The sequence below is a fragment of the Telopea speciosissima genome, chromosome 9 (genome assembly GCF_018873765.1).
Source record: "Telopea speciosissima isolate NSW1024214 ecotype Mountain lineage chromosome 9, Tspe_v1, whole genome shotgun sequence".
Taxonomy (NCBI): Eukaryota; Viridiplantae; Streptophyta; class Magnoliopsida; order Proteales; family Proteaceae; genus Telopea; species Telopea speciosissima.
Genome location: NC_057924.1, coordinates 39,387,257 through 39,406,671, shown reverse-complemented (window position 1 = coordinate 39,406,671; position 19,415 = coordinate 39,387,257). Strand labels below are relative to the sequence as shown.

Here is a 19,415-nt window from a genome sequence, read left to right as displayed (position 1 = left end):
AAGCCCAACATCCTTCTCTTGCAATCTCTCACAAGCTTAATCCCAAGGATGTAATTGGCTTTGCCTAAGTCTTTATCGAGAACATGGAGGACGACCACTTCTTCACAGATGAAAGCATACCTACATCATTTCCTATAAGTAGTATGCCATCCACATACAATAATAGGAAACAAGTCGCACTCCCACTGAGTTTCTTGTAAACGCAAGGTTCATCCATGTTTTGTTCAAAGCCAAACATTTTGACTGTTTGGTCAAAATGGATGTTCCAACTTCTGGAAGCCTGCTTGAAAACATAAATGGATCTCTGCAATTTGCACACTTTGTTCTCATTAACACTTGAAGAGAACCTTTCTGGCTAATGCATGTAGTTTTCTTCCTTGAAAAATCCATTCAAAAATACAGTTTGTACATCCATTTGCCAAATTTCATAATCAAAGTGTGTTGCGATAGCCAATAAAATCCTAATTGATTTCATCATCACTATTAGAGAAAAGGTTTCATCATAATCCATACCCTCTTATTGTGTGTATCCTGTAGCTATCAATCTTGCCTTGAATCTTTCAACGTTCCCATCAACGGCTCTCTTCCTCTTGAAGATCCACTTGCATCCAATGGGCTTGACGCCTTGTGGTGGATCAACTAGACTCTAGACATTGTTTGAGTGCATTGAATCGATTTTAGAGCGCATAACTTCTAGCCACTTATTTGCATCTACACATTTAAGTGCCTCAGAATAAGTATACGGATCATCATTCGTCTCAATGGAGACCATGTGGAACTCTTCCACAGTCTTTTTTTCTTCTGTAAGAAGATTGAAACATTTGGGTGGCCAAATGGGCCTCCCACTACGTCGAGGCTCTTGAGTGCTAATTGGTATAGGATTTAAGTCAACTGAATCCCGATTCAGAAAACAACTCTTGTATAACCACCAGTTTAGTTCTTTTAGAGATTAGGTCCTCCTCAATAAAAGTAGCATGCTTACTAACGATGATCTTTTGGTCAGTGGGGTCATGGAAATAGTAACCTATCGTGCCCTTGGTGTAACTCAAAAAAAAAATCTAGAAGTGCGGGGTTCCAACTTATTTGTCTGTTGCTTACGAACATGCGCAGGACAACCCCAAAACCTAAAATGATTTAGGCTAGGCTTGCGCCCATACCATAATTCAAATGGGGTTTTAGGTACAGATTTGGTTGGTACCCTATTAAAAATATAAATCGCAGCCTCTAAAGCATACCCCAAAAAAAGATAAAGGTAGCTCACTAAAAGTGAGCATGGTCCTAACCATGTCCATCAAGGTCTTATTGCGCCTTTCTGACATACCATTTTGTTGTGGCGTACTGGGATTTGTCAATTGTGACACAATTCCTTCTGAAGTGAGATATCCTTTGAACTCATTTGATAAATACTTTCCTCCTCAATCTGATCGAAGGGACATGATGCGCTTGTCTAACTGTCTTCCAACCTCTGCTAAAACTCCTTGAACTTTCCAAAAGTTTTAGACTTTTTGCACATCAAGTAGATATAACCATACTTAGCATAGGCATCAGTAAAAGTCACAAAGTATTCAAAACCATATCTCGCTTGAATATTCATTGGTCCACACACCTCAGTATGTATAACTTCTAACAGACCACTGGATTTCTTGTCTTTATTGTTAAAGGGCTTCTTGATCATTTTGCCTTGAAGGCACATTTCACAAGTTGGGTAAGGTTCGATTTTTAGACTTTCTAATGGTCCATCCTTAACCAACCTGTTAATCCTATCTAAGTTATTATGACCTAACCTGAGATGCCATAGGTATGTAGAACTCACTGGAGCTCTCTTACGATTCAAATCAATATTTGAAACCTCGTTCGTTTTAATAGGAGAATCTAAAAAATACAAACCATTTTGCATATATCTAGAAACTATGAATTTATTTTTCAAACGAATTGTCAGAGAAACGTTAAAGGAAAAACTATAACCATCTTTAACAAGTTTAGAGACAGAAATAATGTTGCTCTTAAAAGAAGGAACGTATAACAATCCTTTAACAAAATAGTACTAGAATCTTCTAAACTAAAATCTCCAACAGCCTTCACCATGCCTTCAGCTCCAGTGCCCATCCTTAGACACACTTCATTCCTGTCAAGTCTTCTTGTCACTTTGAACCTCTGCAACATATTGCAGACATGGACAGTGGATCCAGTATCTACCAACCAAGAGTTAGATTGCTCAAAAGACAAGTTTGACTCATAAACGACAAGAGTGGTAAAATTACCTTCTTAGGGGTTTCATCCGACTTCTTCTTAATAGCCAGCTAAACATGACAGATCCTTTTCCAGTGACCATCTTTTCCACAAAAGAAGCATTTTCCCTTGGGTTCTGCAATTTTCTTCTGTATCTTTCCACCCTTGCCCTTAAGGGTCGTACCCTTGTTGGCCTTGTTCTTCTTCCTTTTATTCTTGAAATTAGAACCTTTGATTTCTATGGTATTGACCTCACCCTTTTCCTTCTTAAGTGCTTTCTCCACCTCTTGTAACATATTACCCACCTCAGTCAGCTCAACATCTAACCTATTCATGTTGAAGTTGCAGACAAAAGGGCTATATGCTATGGGGAGAGAGTTGAAGATCACATTTATTTTGTACTTAAGAGTGAAGGAAGTATCTAGGGTTTCTAGTCTCTCGAACAAATTTCTCATTTTCATGACATGATCGATGACTAGAGTTCCCTCTTTCATTTTGGTATTATGGATAAGACCAACAAGCTCATGGTACTCATGCACATCAGTCTAACTGAAAAGTTCCTTGAGCTTATCCATCATACCCTTGGCAGAGGTTATGTCTTTCACAGAGTCAGTGATCGATTTATCAATCGATCCAAGGATGTATAATATAGCCTTTAAATCACATGAATGAAAGTATTCGTAGGCTTCATGTTGATCATAATCATCATCAGTGGATTTCTGAGGGGCCACTTCATCAAGAACTGCAGATAGACGTTCCGCAATCAAGAGTAACATAATACTCCGATGCCAGTCATTGTAATTGGGTCTTTTCAGTTTGTAGTCATTGATAAGGGTCAGGAAGGTAGAGTTAATAGAGGTCGTCATTGCACAAATATCTACACATGTACAAGATATAATCAAACGCATGCACATAAAAAATGAAACCATCGAATTCCAGCGGGTGCAACATAGACAATGGTTTTTCACAATTTAAGATTCCCTCTTATCTTGTAATGTGAATTGGAACCAACCAATCCTTGCACATACGGTGATTGGGTGGACTATGCTGTCCGCCTCCAAGACTTCCAATATCATTGGCCACCTGAGTGTCATGTCCAGATCTTATCGGCTGACACACACTCAAGTCATGTGTTTTCTTATCAAATCGGATTGAATCATAGTATCATGAGAGATGGCCCACTATCGTAGTGCCCCCTCACTACCTGTGTCCATTTCCTATCTAATGGGAAGTAGTGTAGACCATTAACAATAAAACCCTGACAACATCCTATCGGTTCTATTGCATGGTTGTACTATCAACCTCTACATCTACTATTGATAAGGGGCCATGGATATGATCTACTGGTTAAGATTCATCCATATCATACATGCTTTTTAACAGTTGAGGGTAATCGCAAAACACAATCATATACAACATCACACATCATATACATGTTAATTAAATTAACAATTAATTGTGGTTATGGGATGGCTAGGTTAGTGAAAATAATAACGAATTATTATTCCCATCAAAACAGAAAATTAGATTAATTTTTATAATATGGAAACCATGCATCTTATGCATCATTATGATGCACACAACTTGCGCAAACTCCATAGTTAGCATCTCCATGCGAATCTCCATCTCCATGCATCATCATATGCGATCCTCCATCTTTTTATCGCCACCAAGTCTCCACCGGTTGAAATTACATTGAGAAATAAATTACAACCTGTGTCTATACATTTTCCTTTCATAAAGAAAACCCCTTGGAAAAACCAACCCACTATTTGGGCTGCCCAAGAGGTGGAGTACATTTTATAAAAAGAAGGAGGAGGAGAGAGATAGAGAGGGAGAGAGCACAACACATCACATCCACATTCCATTCATCATATGAAAAATAGCCATCCCCATAGATTCAAAATTTTAAATCTATTCCCATAACCACAACATATATGAAAACATAGAAATCCCCATGAAAAACACATCTTATGAGTACAAGCATGTACATCTTATGTACACAAAAACATACACCATTAAAAACTTTAATGAGCATCCACCCTAGCCCCAAATAAAAATTAATCAAAATTTATTAAACAATTTAATCGATTTTAGGTCTCAAGTGGGTGGGTGAAGAGATACCCTTCTCCACCCAATATCTTCCTCCTACCAGTGGGCCTTAGTCATACTAAAAACCCTTTTTTAAAATGTTTTTCTATAGGTACTATACCTGCGGGCAGGAGAGAACCAGCCGCCCTTGTGGCCCATGTGGCTTGTGGGCAGAGGTTGTGCAGCCAAAGCCCATATGGGCATCAATCATGCGGCCAAGGAGGTTTGTGGGCAAATGCTCTGCAGCCCAAACCCATTCGGGCAGAAACCATTCGGCCTTGGTGATCATGGGCTTATCTGAATAAGGCCAAGACAAACGAAAAAACAAAAAACAAAAGACTTAATGGGGCTGGGTTGCATTAATGGGCAGCAAGCATTAATGGGCAACAAGCATGGGTTTTGGATGCATGCGGCCAAGGTGCCTTCCGGCCAGGCCGTATGCATCCCCAATTTTATTTTTTTTTATACGAATCAGAAATAAAAAGATTAAAAAAATTCTGATTCATAAAAACAATGTTCCTGCATCAACCATTGACGGGAAACACATGGGAATCCTATTCGCATCAAATCGAATTCAAATAGGAACGGAAAAATGGCGCAGTAGAAACGGATCGAAGAACATCACTTTTACATTCATATTCGAAAAATCACAGTGAATCACAAATAACACGGGAAAAGTTCGGTTACCTTAAAGCCACAAACGAAGCTCCTCCTCTAGATAATAGTTCTTCCACACCGAAGCAAGAGGTAGATTAACTTGATCAATACTTTGTCGCTGTCAATCGTCCGCAAAACAACGTAGAGCACTAATCACCAATTTCTTGGGTTTCACAAAACCCTTGCACACACTCACACCTCACAAGAGAATAAGAGAAAAAGAGAAGGCTTGGGAGAGAGAGGGAGAAGCTCCAAAAACGTGGAGCTCTCTTCCTCCCTTTTTATAATTTGTGATCCCTTTTGGGATCCTAGCTTGTAAAATTCACTTTTTAAAAGTGAAACTTTCCAAGTTGCCTTAATCATGGTTTTCAAAAATCAAAGTGTCGCTAAATTGATGAAATTCTCCACTTTCTAATTTTGTGTAACACCTTTGCTTCCATAGTAGAAAGAGGTATAATGTAAAAGGAATTGTAATCTTTTTAATTATGATTAATTATATAATCTAATTATATTTTATTTATTATCATAAATAAAAAGATAATTAACTAATTTAATATTCTCAAATATTGTCATGCACAATTAAACTCTTTAATTTGCACATAAGATCTTTCACTAATCTAATATCGCATAATGAGCGATAGGGTATGTAATTAAATACTGTCAACCCCCAACTCATTGTACAAGTCCATTTTAGAGATTTTAATTTGCACATAAGACTTTCTCTCTCCTTGATATTCCCGAATTAACGACAATGGATTCTATGTTGAGTATCTCTTTCATTAACAATGCGTGATCATGTGTCCAGTGCACCGATATATAGTCCGTAGGACGTCAACCATTGGCTTTCCAAAACAAATGACCCACCACTGCAACAAATAGGTTCTCTCAAATCAAAGGTCAACCAACGGGTATGAATCTTGTTCTCAAACAACTGGCCGTAGCACATGTGAGATTCTTCCCAGATTCTTTTCTATACACACACCATATGTGTACCCACATTTATGTACCAAAAACTCATTTCTGGTAACATACAATGTATTGACCATATGAACGGGATGTCTAGTCCTGTCTCTAGCCGAGAACTGTTTTGGATGAAAACTCATGGAACAACTTACAAGCCCAATAAAATACATACCATACGCAAAATGAAGTAAATATTTTATTATTAAATCAGGTGTGATAGACACATCCAACAGAGTCATGCTCACCCATTGGAGAGCATAAGAAACACCACCAAGTAGAGATCTTTTTCCCATATTTTAATGTGAGTTTTAGATGCCAATATTGGTGGTGACTCCTCATCCCTTAATTCTCGAGAGGATGATCCCTCGAACCTCTCTATTCTCACACTTGCTCACTCCCTTTAACTGGATGGATAAACCTTCTTCACTCCTACCCTCCCTTACCTCCCTTTTAAGATTATATGCTAAAGAGACCCCACCGTATCCATAAAAGCAATCAAACGGGTTCCATTGCCAGTCTTAAAGATAGGTATATTGACTTGAGATATATTTATGCTCAACTTTTAATATGTTTCAAATTATCTATATTTTCCATGTGGTCAAAGATATGCAAATGTTCCACGGATAAGAATCCCTTGGATTAAGGAAACAAGAGAATGCGTTAAATAATTAAGAATTACAAGATTGTGGATCCATTACATGATAAACCTCAATCTATAGTAGAACTTTAAATACATAGACCGAATCATGTCCATTGGCTTTGCAGCATGAAACCCAATTTTGTTTGCTGCATTTATTTACCCATGGGTATGTCATTTTCATCTTCCATATTGATTGAAAAATCAATAATTCTAGTCCCAAATTTTCATAAAAGAAATAATTCTAGTCCCATAAATAAATGATGATGTATGTAATGTGCCCATTAAGTTTAGGTGTAAATGACAAGCAATACCCATTTTTTTATAAGAGAAATAAAGGATAACATTTGTACAATAGTCCAGACAGTAAGGGGTATGGGAAGTAGAACTAATAAAGCATTTAAACCAAGTAATTAGGAAGGGGTTAGCAATTTGTTTAAAAAGAACATCATTTGTTCGATCCAAAATCTTCAAAAAGTAAGGAAGGACTTCAAAAGGCCAACAAGAAAGGTATGGAGTTGAAAGAAGTCCAGGTAGCACCTAAATTTTTGTTAGATAACATTTAGGTGATCGATGACAAGCAATACCATTTGGTAGATAACCCAATGTGATGAGAATTGGTGTGTAAAACTAGCTTTTAAATTTTTTATTTTTTTATAATTTTCATTTAAAAATATTTATTTCATGAATATAAATGAAAACAAAATGAGATTTGTAGATTTAGATCACCATGTTTGGGTAAAGTGCCTCTCTCCTTTCGGATTTGTAAGTCCATAGATGGCCCTTACCTAACAAGGGGTTAAGGATCCGATGATTCCTTGCCTGATCCCTCTAACCTCTGCCTCTTGGGCAGTCCCAACATATCCATAGTGCATGGAGGCTGAAGAAAAAAAGTTATTAAAAATAATAACCTCTGACCAACTGGCTTCCTTAGAATAGAGTTGAAACTAACATCGATGAAAATAATAGTATGGTCAATGGAAGAGAGATTGAGGTAGTACTAAAGTGACAGAGGGCTGCTTTAGGTTTTGAGGTAAATTTGACTGAAGAGGAGGGATGACTAGTTGAGTTGGAGGTCACACTCTCAATGCCTAATTACATTGAGAATTTGAAATGGATTGGAATCTACCTTCCTAAAAATCCAACTATTTCTTGAGCTCCATAAGAAGTAGTTAGAGCCCGCTTGATAATCTTTCTGCTGTTTCTATGCTGAACAACAAAAACAGTTTTTTCCGTTTCTGTGTTGAGAAACAGTCTTTGTAGCATTTGGTAAACCTGTTCTGGAAATGTTTCCAGAACACTATTGGAACACCAATGTTGTTTGATAAAATCTGTTTCTGCAAACTTGTTTTTATACTGTTACCAATAATTACAGAATTTCCCTACTACTATTTAAATCAAAATCATATTTTTTATATTACAATCAATATTTCTAAAATTTAATAATGCATTTGGGCTTTAAGAATGTACAGCTAATATTAATAACGGAATTAAAAGTGGTTGGAGTAGGGTTTGCGCTAGATGTCATTTGATAACCTATCTGTAAGCAATTGAAATAGATGGTTAATCAAGAGGAGACTAGTGACTATCAATAACAAGAACTAACACCATTTCCTACTTTTCTATTGGATAACACATAATCTCTAAGTTCTAATAATGTATACAAACTCAGGGGTGATCCTTGGATGCACCTACTACAAAAGCAATCAAATCAATTTGCTATAAGACCTCCAACAAAAGGCTGAGAGTTGTCATTCTAAATTTATCTTAATTGACTATGCTTTGATCGGTTGAATAAAAAGGGTCTTAGTGGATTTGAACAACTATCCCTTGGAACAGGCTTATGTTCCAAGTGCTCTACCAACTTGAGCTAAAGATCCATCAAGTACAATTTGGAACTTACAAGTAAGCCTAAAACATTGACACAAACCTTGATTCAAAGAGAATACCCAATGGGGTTTGTAAATTTCAATTAAGCTTCAAAGTGTTGTGAACCTACAAAAAACCACCGGTACTGTGTTGGGTCCAGTATGGAATCAGCTACCACACAATATGGGCTCAAGAGTTGGTCCTTTTACACTGTAAACCCATTAATACTCAGCCCACTTGGATTACATTTACACCCAGCATCATAAACCTTAGAATAGTCAACAATATCAGATTTTTTTTTTATATTAGACTTTGGATAGTATGAAATAGAAAGTCTGTTTTTTTTTGCTAGAAGGTCAGCAAGTATGTATTGATGGTATAAAGAAACATACAAAAAAGAAAGAAGTTCAGATGCTGAGACTCAAGAGCATCATCAGCCAATTACATACACAATGTTCAGGCATGACACCCTCACAATAGATCAGAAGAAGCGGTAATATGGTCTACCTAAAGCTTCCCAAGATGTCGTATGGGCAATGAAGTTTGGAGAACCATTCCACTTCTCTAAAACTTTAAGGCGTGCTGCTTGATTTGCAAGAGCATCCGCTGGGACATTACCCTCACTGACAGTAAGTGATGCGCCACTGTATGGACCTTGGATAAATGTCAGCCACCCACCAACGTTGCAGGAAATCCCAGGGTATGTTAGAGGTTAGGATGCACTATCTCTCACATATGCATTAACTATTGAAGGGCATGGCTCCAACTTAACCAAAGATACCAACCCTTAACTAATATCTAGACTAAGCTTAATTGAAATAGGTTAATGGCAATTGGACCAAAGGATATTTACCCTATACCGCTTTTGTTTCCTAGATGGGTCCATTTATTCATCTTCAACAGATTGACTCTTCTATAATTCCTGTGCATAAGTTTGAACCCACTTATTTTTCCTTCTAATTGACTTTTTTTCTTACAATAGAAATCCTTCACCATGTCAGAGATTTGCATATTGATATTTACATGAAAAAAAAGCACATAGAAATACTTACAAAATAGCAGTAGTAGTAGTAGTAGATCGAGACCTATAATAATAGTAAAGAATTATCCTAAATCAATTCAATAACCTTACTCAGGCATCCATATTGAATCCTTGAATCATTACTTTTCTACTATTCAATTTGAAGAACATACTCAAGAATTGTATATATCTTCACAAAGAACACAATGATCTGATATTAATCTACCAATGATGCTCCCTTCTACAATCCTCAAATCACTACTTTGTCTATTTCAAAGATGAACTCCATAAGTCTCTCCAATCAACTATAGCAGCTTTGCAGATACCCAACTAGACATGGCAGGATCCACTGGTTTCTAGGAAAATCCAATTATCATGTTTCAATCCACACGATAGAATGCCATGGATGGCATGATTGTGAAGTTATAGCGAGGTCTTCTCCTTACCCTCTCAATCACCCTTGTGTTGTATTTATGTGTCCATCAAACCCGGTTCAGCCCGGTTCGGTCCGGTTTACTTTGTATTGAATCTTTTATACATTTTGGTTTTAAATAGTCACATGCAATATAAACTTTTTGAGCATTATGTGTCCGTAAGTTTAACTTAAAATGGTAGTCACGACTAGAGTTTGGGTTGGGCACCCTTATCATATGATCGTCGCATTGGGTATGCCTAGACATGTTGATGTTAGGGTACGAATGTCCGTGCCCATTATGATGTACATTGGTGAAGAATCTACTTTGTCGATTCCCTCATGTATTACTGCCAGCTGTATGATGGGATAGACATGTGTCACCGAGACCCTGTACCTGAGAGGATCTTGTCACTGCGAAATGTGACCACATTCTTTGGATCATCAATGACTAAGGTTCAAGAGAGTCAAAGCCGGTGTTCTGAGAATGCATGAACATTTCATGAGTGAGAGAGTTACTCAACATGGTCACCACTGCCCAATTGGGAAACATCAAAATAGAGATTGTCTATGCATGGTCGGATCAAAATTTGGATCCAGTGCCATTTTAGAAATGATTTTTGCAAAACCTATTTTACATAAAATGATATATTATATATAATTTTAATTAAAAATATTTTATCGTGTTTTAAGGGATCCGATCATGTACATAGACGCTCTCGTACGGACATGTTCTATGGAATGGGGTTTGGCAGTACATATGTACATGCCCTAGATTCCATAATGATGATGTTGATTAGTGGTGGGTTGGTACATAATAATTGATTATTATGTGAGGGTATAAAAGGAATTTACTAATTAATTAATTATTTGTTTAATTTATTGTATATGGTGCAATTTATTATTTATCCATGAAATATAAAATAAATAATTAATTTACTATTTCCTATTAGATTTTGCTTCTTCACCAATTAGAAGCCCATTAGGTTTAAACAGATTCAAGTCAAAGAGGAGAGAGAGAAACATACTCTCATTGGGTTTATTCAAAGTAAGGTTTTAAATAAAAAAAAAAAAATCTTATTAAAAAAACAACCTAAAACGTGGAGGGGGGCTTAATTTTTAAGCCTTGGACGGTTTTGGGTGCTCCCCCTCTCTCCCATGTTTTTGGTTCCCTCTCTCTCTCTTGATCTCTTCTCTCTCCTTCTTCTTGCTCTCTCTAGCTTTTGAGAATTAGGGTTTTGGAAACCCAGATCTGTGCTTGAAGATTTGAGGAAGAAGATCTGGTTTTGACTTGGAGAACCTTGGCTACACCATTGGAGGTTCAGATTTGTTTACCTGGTGTGCTCGTTGGAGGAAGAACCACTGTCTAGTAGGAGCAATACTCGAGACTCATCAGGTTAGCAAGTTTCTGTTAATTCCTCTTGTTTTAATTATATGATTATTCATGAGATGTGAAAGAAATCCAAAAATCTTTCGCTACGCATTCGGGTATGGGATGGATCCCTCTTTGTATGTGATGAAAAAGAGATGAGTTTTCTCTCTCTTATGGATCCCATAATTTTATGGGACATGAAAGAGAAGGATTGTGTATTGGTTTTGCATACCAAACCCTAATAGGTTACAGTGGGCACCCATGGGCGACCATGGGCAACCCTAAAATTAAAATAGGGCACCCTAGGGCAACCCTGACTTTCCAATTCTTGTTAACCCAAGATGTTTATTAATATTGGTTTCCCAGGGGAACCAAGGATATGATCCCATTGACTGCTATTTGACTAACACCTTGAAACCAGGTAATGTCCATTATGTCCCTCATTTGTGTTCATCAAAAGTGAGGGAGCATTCTTCAATGAATTTGAATAAGAGAAGGTAATTCTTGTCAAATATCAAAACTGCATTGTTAAGCCTTGAACATTTGCATGTCTCTACATCCAGTCTCTCAGTCTCTCTTTCTCTCTTCTATTTGCAGGCACTGGTTTAAGATCCTAGTTTGTTACAAATTTAACCTAAAACACCTCCATACGCAAGCCATGTAGGAGTGTCCTAAACACCCTCAACTATTTGACTACTATATAAAAATAAACTCTTATCTAGTTTGGGATTTAAACCCCTATTTTCCAACCAACAATATTAGAATTATATAGTTGCTTGAAAGAATAATTACATAATAAAGATCTGAGTAGAATATGAATAGTAGTAAGTATAACGAACAGAGAAGAAGAATGTGGTTTCAACTATGAAATAATAATAGAAGGATAGAGAGAAAACAGAGCATATATTATCATAAACTATCATCTAAAAGCTTCTATTGAATAATATCTCCAACTCTTCCATCGGAAAGCTTCTATTGAATAAAATCAAAACCCTCAAATCACAAAATAAGAGAATGAGAGAGATAGAGAGAGAGAGAGACCGATTAATCTAGATGAAGGAAAGAAAAGAGATAGGTTTTTGACCTTGCATATACAATTAGGTTTTTAGTGTAAAACTTAATTGGGGTTTTTCACATATACCCTAATAATATCCCATGCAAGAACTAGAACACGAATTAAATAAATATCGGTGAATGGATGCGTATCTTACACTGTAGTATGTTGATGTTGATTTGATACAGTCCCGAATGATTCCTCACTGGTTCTGGATCTTCCACAACACCTCAAACCTCCTTGTTTGTTCTCTGACTTTTGTGGTAAAGTGAAGGAGAATGGAATGAGGGCTGTGGGAACCCAAAACATGGTATATATAATACCGTCCTGACCCTAAATCCTAAACCACAATGGGTTGGACCAGCATATCCCTAAACTAGAGAGTGAATCAAACCGGTTTGTGCAACTTGATTTACACCAATTAATCAACCTAAATAATTAATTAAGTCCATAATTCTTACAATCTCCCATTTGGACTACATTAATTATAAAAATGTCTTTTAATTGGTGTGGCCATAGAATCTCCTTACTTTAACCACTTTTACTTTGATTTAGTTGATAAATCCACTAATGTCAAACAACAGCAGAAGATACACCTCAACATATGGCATACAACTTTCTATCATTACAAATATAAATGAATTGACCAACATGAACCCTGTGGGATATTAACATGAAAATAGTGACACCGCACAATCAATCCGCCTTTAATTTGGAGTTAATATCTAACTATGGCAAAATCATCTTTAATCTGTGGCAAAATCGCTTTTAATCTGTGGCAAAACCGTCTATAAACTATGGCAAATATCGCCTATGAACTGTGGCAAAACTACCTTTAATCTGTGGCAAAACTACCTATGAACTGTGGCAAATACCGTCTTTATACTTTATCATTACTGTCGTAACAATATTAGTCTAATAAAATTATAAAAGAATTACCAAATGAAATGAACCAAAAGCAAACATAAATTTAAACACCATAACCAATATCAATAAAAAACTGTGCCTAAACAAATAGGTAAAGGTTCCAAAATAAAACAGTTAATAGGATACAAAATTTCCACTAACCAAGCATATCAAACGACTCATTAACAACCATTGCCAAAAATATGTTAATCATGGGATAGGGTGAAACCATCTTTATTAAAATCAAAAGAATGTCCAACTTTAGTAAATTTTAGAAATAGAAATCTAATTCCTCCTAATGGAGGGAACAAAAAGTTTCTTCCAAAACAACATAGATATCTAAAATAAGATAGATCTTAACTACTCCAATGGCTTCAACTGTGGTCTGCATGAAAATGCTTACATCATCCTTGCTCGGTACCCTTCTGTTTATGAACCTCAGAGTCATTCTCCTTTTCCAACCAAGCCTTCCTAGCTTTGCAATCCCTTTTCAAGTGTCATTTTTTTGTCACACTAGAAACACTCTATATTATTAAGGTCCTAAGGACCTTCAGTAGTTTGATCAGATTGAGGTGATTTAGTTCCCTTGGTATTGTCATATGGTTTGAATTTTCCTTTCTTGGAAAACTTCCTGTTATTTTTGTTTGGTTCACTACTTGATTCCTTATGGAAAGTCGCATTTGCACTCTCAAATTTGTTATGTTTTAGTTTGCTCTCCTCCTGTGTGCAAATGGAAATGAGCTCATCCAGACTCCACTTATCCCTTATTGCAATATAGGTGGTTTGAAGAACCTTATACTGACTAGGGAGAGTATTCAGTGCAAGGTGCACAATGAACTCGTCTCCTATCTTAATGCCAAGATCCCCCAGCTTAGCAGCATCAGTAGCTATGCCCAAAATGTATTCCCTAACGCTGTCATTTCCATCATACTTTGTACTCATCAATTTACTCAACAATGCACTTGATTCAACTTTCTTGTTAAGCTCAAATCTGGCCTTAATTGCATTCAGGAATTCTTTGGCAGTGTCTTTGACTTCCACATTCCCACATATGGTTTCAGGAACTGCCTTTTTCACAACTAGTATGCATTTTCTATTTGCATTATCTCATTTTTCAAACTTGGTTTTCTCCTCAGTGGTGCTTTTGTTTGTGAGAGCATTATATTTAGGCTCTTTAAGTGCCAAGTCGAAGTCTAAGAGACTCAAATGCAGTTCTAAATCTTTCACCTATTTTTCATAGTTATCCCCAGTAAGAATTAGGATGGAAGACAATTAACTGGAGGGAATAGCCATCCTATAAAGACAATAATAATAACACAATGCATGCTTATTTAAAACATGAACCATAAAATCAAAGCAAACAATACTAGTAATGTGTTCTAAATAAGAGTTACAATTTCAATTGTATCCCTATCCTTTCGGATAGGAATTTATTGATCCTCTTATTTCCTTGTACTAACTGTGAAGAGAACACCAACTTTCAGAAATTCAATCACCTTTAGGCAAAAGAACCCCTAAGTCAATGTCTCTTCTTATACATGTGCTTATGCCTATACTTGACGACATCATCTTTGAGAAATTGTCATCTTCACTGTTAGAGAAAGACACAATCAAACTAAATGTACCACTTTGGTGGATTTCATTAAATCCTATCATGTTTTTCCATATTGGAGATTTGTATATATACGTATATACATGGGAACATACACTTCAATGTGTTTCTCAGATATTAGAAACAAAATTGGGCATAATATTGCACATTTACAAAATTAGAACATTTAAACATTTTTCAAAACAAATTGGAGCAAAAAACTGGAACAAAAACCATGCTAGAATAGTCCCAAAACAGTTTTAGAACACATTTTCTATTTTGGAACATAATCTATTTCGAAACAGAAATAGAATGGAAAACAGAAACAATTCTAATATGTTTTTGTTTCATAACAGAAATAGAAACATTACAAATCTGAAATAAACTTATAAACCAAACCAAACTTATTTTCCACGTTCACCGCATTTAGTTTACCTATCAAAAAAAAAAACTTATAAACCAAACCAAACTTATTTTTCCCTTTTTTTGTTTCTGGTCAACGCCGATCAACTGCCGGAGTTGTCGCCGCCAAGTCACCATTAGACCCAATAGGTCAAATTTACGGGTCAAGGGTTGGGTTTTCAGGTCAACTCGAATACCTGAACTGGTATCGGTTTGGATCGGTTCGAATCAGCTTGACTTAGCGTACCGGTTTTGATTTGGTTCATTTTTTTTTTGGTTCCGGTTTGAGTAGATCAATTACTTAACCGTTTTCACCTTTTTGCCTTTTGCTTTTGCCTTCTTTCTTTCTTTTTATTATTTAAGTTAGGGATTAGGAAATATGAGGGGAATATTCATTCATCTTCCCAAATCAATGCAAAGCATAACAGAAATGCAAAATAGAATTAACCCTTTTAGGGTTCTGCCTCAAGGGAAAACCACGAATGGCGGCCAAAACACCGTGACGATGACCCAATAATCCCGGTGAAGGTTGGTGACTAGCCGACGACCAGCCACAGAGCGTCAAACACCGTTAATATCCGACAAAAAACCTTGCACCAATCAGCCAAAACCTTCCTTTGTGGGTTTTTTTTTTTTAATGCAAAACCAGATCTGTAGTAGCCATAAGGCCTGCTGCCCCTGCAAAAGAAGGCCACGAGCAGTAGGCCTTAGGACCCACTGCCTGTAGCCCAAACCAACTTTGAACTTCAAAATTTTTTTTTGTAACAATCTGTAGCAGCAGCAAGAACCAGCGGTGTGTTACCTGGACAACAAGCACCACCAACACACCAGAAACATGCACCACCTCCGGTTGCCCAAAATTTATTTTTAAATAACAAAACTCAAATCAATTTAACAAACATACATCAATCGATTCCAGTCCTATATGGGTTGCTCTGATGCCAAATGTAAAACTTAATTGGGGGGGGGGGGGTTCACATAAACCCTAATAGTATCCCATACAAGAACTAGAACACGAATTATATAAAAATCGGTAAATGGTTGTGTACCTTATACCGTAGTATGTTGGTGACGATTCGATGCAGTCCCGAACGATTCCTCACTGGTTTTGGATCTTCCACAACACCTCACACTTCCTTGTTTGCTCTCTAACTTTTGTGGTAAAGTGGAAAAGAATGGAATGAGGGCTATGAGGACCTAAAACATGGTATATATAATATCGTCCTGACCCTAAACTCTAAACCACAATGGGTTGGGTCAGCATATCCCTAAAGTGGAGAGTGAGTGAACCGGTCTGTGCAACTTGATTCTCACTAATTAATCAACCTAAATAATTAATTAAGCCCATAATTCTTACATTTTATTTTTCTGAAAACCTCCAAACTCTAGTCGAGTGGAGGTCCTGGGGTGTTGTTATGGTCCTCCAAATATCACCCAAAAATGACCGATGGTTGCTTAGATCTGAGGAATCAAAGTAGTAACAGATTTCCTTATAGAAAACCAGAACTGATTAATCTAGGGTTTTTATTTTATGGTTTTGATTTCCTACTCAAACTCTAAAATCAAAACTAATCTCATACATTCCGCCATTATTGTAGGGGTTACTGAACCAGGGACAATGAGAGAGAGAGAGAGAGAGAGAGAGAGAGAGAGAGAGAGAGAGGTTTTGCTGGACGGTGGAGGGACAACAGTGATGAGATCCGGTTGGCACGATGAGAGCTTGGCAGGGTCCTTCGCCTTTCTTGAGAGCTTGAGGATGATGAGAGCTTGGCAGGTTGAGAGAAGGAGTGTGTTTTATTGGGCACAGTTTTGTCCAACTTGTGCCAAAAAACATAAAAACATGTCGAACATGTTCTGTGAAATCTGTTCCATAACTCATAAATTTTAATTTATATTTCTAAAAACACTAAAACGAAACAGATTTATCAAACCATTTTTAAGGTGCTTTTCCGTTTCTCAGAATAGTAAAACACCAAAAACAGTTTCTAGTTTTCAAATAGAATAGTATCGAAAATCACGCATTTTAACAAAGGGGTGGAGCTGTAATTCTGAGATGTGTAGTGGTATAGAAGAAAAAATATAGATAGATCATCTCAGGGATACAAATGCAAAAACCGGAAAACACGGGGTTATTGAGTAATGTATGACAAACACAAAACGCCAAAGCTTCCCGCTTCTAACTAAAGTGAACGGAAAACGGAAAACGGAAAAGTGTTCGCCAGTTCTTCGGAACAGTGAGAGCTTTCCTGATGCAGATTGCAGTGCCTGTTGACTGCTAGGGACTGGAAGTCCTCAGCAATAAAGCAAAAGGACAAAGCTCCAAGCCTTGTCAGTATTCCTTCCATCATGGCACCATTCATTTTCTTTTGGGTAAATTCATGGCACCATTCATAAACAAGACACAGATCTTCAAAAGGTTCAAAAGCAGAAGTTCTCTCATTCCTTTCTTGCTCTTGGAGTCACCGATAGACATTTACCCCACCTGGGCAAAAAGAAATAATATCAAACCCTTTCTCTGCACTAGAAAATGGTCATTCTTCAACACTTTCACCTTCCATTGCCCATTTCAGAGCAACCTCTCTTCTCTGCTTTCCTGCTGAAACCAAACCCAGACAGGAAAAAGAGCCAGACCCATCGATTGTTGTTGTTGCGTCAACAGTCCCTATGCCAGAAATGGCGAGCAGCAGCGGCACCAAGATTGATGGTCCGCCCAAATCCCTCTCCAGGAGGTTGACGAGGATGCCCACAGCGGTCAATGCTCCTCCTGAGGAAGAAGTCATCGACAGTGAACTCGTTCCGTCCTCAATTGCTGAGATCGCTCCAATTCTTCGTGTTGCCAATGAGTTAGAGCCTGACAATCCCCGGGTCGCTTACCTATGTAAGTTACTCTTTCCTGTTTCAATTGCTTTTGTTGTGATTAGTGTTACAATTACGTGTCTCATGTTGGGCTATTTTTTTTTTTTTTAATTTTACCATATGAAGAAATTTGAACATCCATATAATGAGATTATTTTATGTGTCTAGTCTACACAAATGTTATCATGTAACTATAAGTGTCTCGGAGATAACTACTAAATATGAACTACTCAAATATGTTAGACGTTCTATAGTAAATTTTGTTAATTTGGTATGATTGGGATTAGAAGCAGAGTAACTGCCAAGAACTTTTGAGTGGCATATACTGTCAATTCGGGGGTGAATGGATTTAACCTTGTTGAGGTGGAGCTGAGTTGTACATGCCTTGGTTTCAATCTGATATAATGTCTATAAAAGAAAAATCTTCTAGAGATCATTATGAGGCTGATACACGTGACTATTATGTGGAAAGATGATGGCTTGGGAACATATTTGGATTGCTTAAAATGTAAAAAACAAGATAAATTCCAATTATCAAAATTGGTTTGTAGCAAGAGTCAGGGAAGCCCATCTGATGCTTATGTTTATGACATTCATAATAGGGGAATTCAGTTGGAATTCTCCATGTCCCACTGTATGGAGTAAACAGGCTTTTGCTTCTAAATTTGATCCAACCAAGAGGATGTAAAGTCATAGCTGTGTATTGGCTGTAGGAGGATCACCTGCCAATGAGAAGGAAGTTAGTGTGACCATATACAGCAATGCTCAACATTCCTGTGCTTCATTACTCTTTCTTTATATTTTATGTTACTACTAAGTAGGACTATAAATTAACATAACTTTGGTCAGGCTATTAGAAAACAGTATGTATTGGGCTGCGCCTTGGCACCATGATAACTATTGTCCCTAAAATCTGCTTGTCCTGTTTGGGTGCTGCGGAATCAGTGGCTCATCTTCTTATCCAGTGTTCCATAACTTCTGTAGTCTGGGGTGTCTTTTTGAGGAGACTGGTATGAAGGGTGATGCCTTTATCCTTTTCGAGCTCCTTTCCTGTTGGGGAGAGCAAAGATTGTCAAGAAGGAGGAGAAAGATTTGGTCCCTTGTACCTGGTGCTATTGTTTGGATTGTTTGGTTATAAAGGAACCAAAGGGGTTTTAAAATCATGCTGTTCCGACATATAGGGTTGTTGCTAAAGCTAAGGAGAAGAAGTATCTTTTGGGCTACTAATTGTAAAGAAATCTCAAATATGTCTAGAACTAACATTAGAAGAGCGTGGAAGTTGTTTCTTGTGTAGTTTTTGTCACACCCCGGCCCGGTTAATAAGAGCCAAGTGTGATTGGATGTCTCTGACATCC

At 37.2% G+C, this 19,415-nt stretch overlaps 1 protein-coding gene across 1 annotated transcript; it reads left to right on the top strand.

The window, feature by feature from the left end:
* Positions 1 to 17,598: 17,598 nt before the first annotated feature.
* LOC122640708 (putative callose synthase 6) lies at positions 17,599 to 18,556 on the top strand. The gene is made up of 2 exons (XM_043833947.1): positions 17,599 to 18,082; positions 18,424 to 18,556. The coding sequence occupies exons 1-2, from the start codon at positions 17,869 to 17,871 to the stop codon at positions 18,534 to 18,536; spliced, it is 327 nt and encodes a 108-aa protein (XP_043689882.1). The 5' UTR covers positions 17,599 to 17,868; the 3' UTR covers positions 18,537 to 18,556.
* Positions 18,557 to 19,415: the final 859 nt, after the last annotated feature.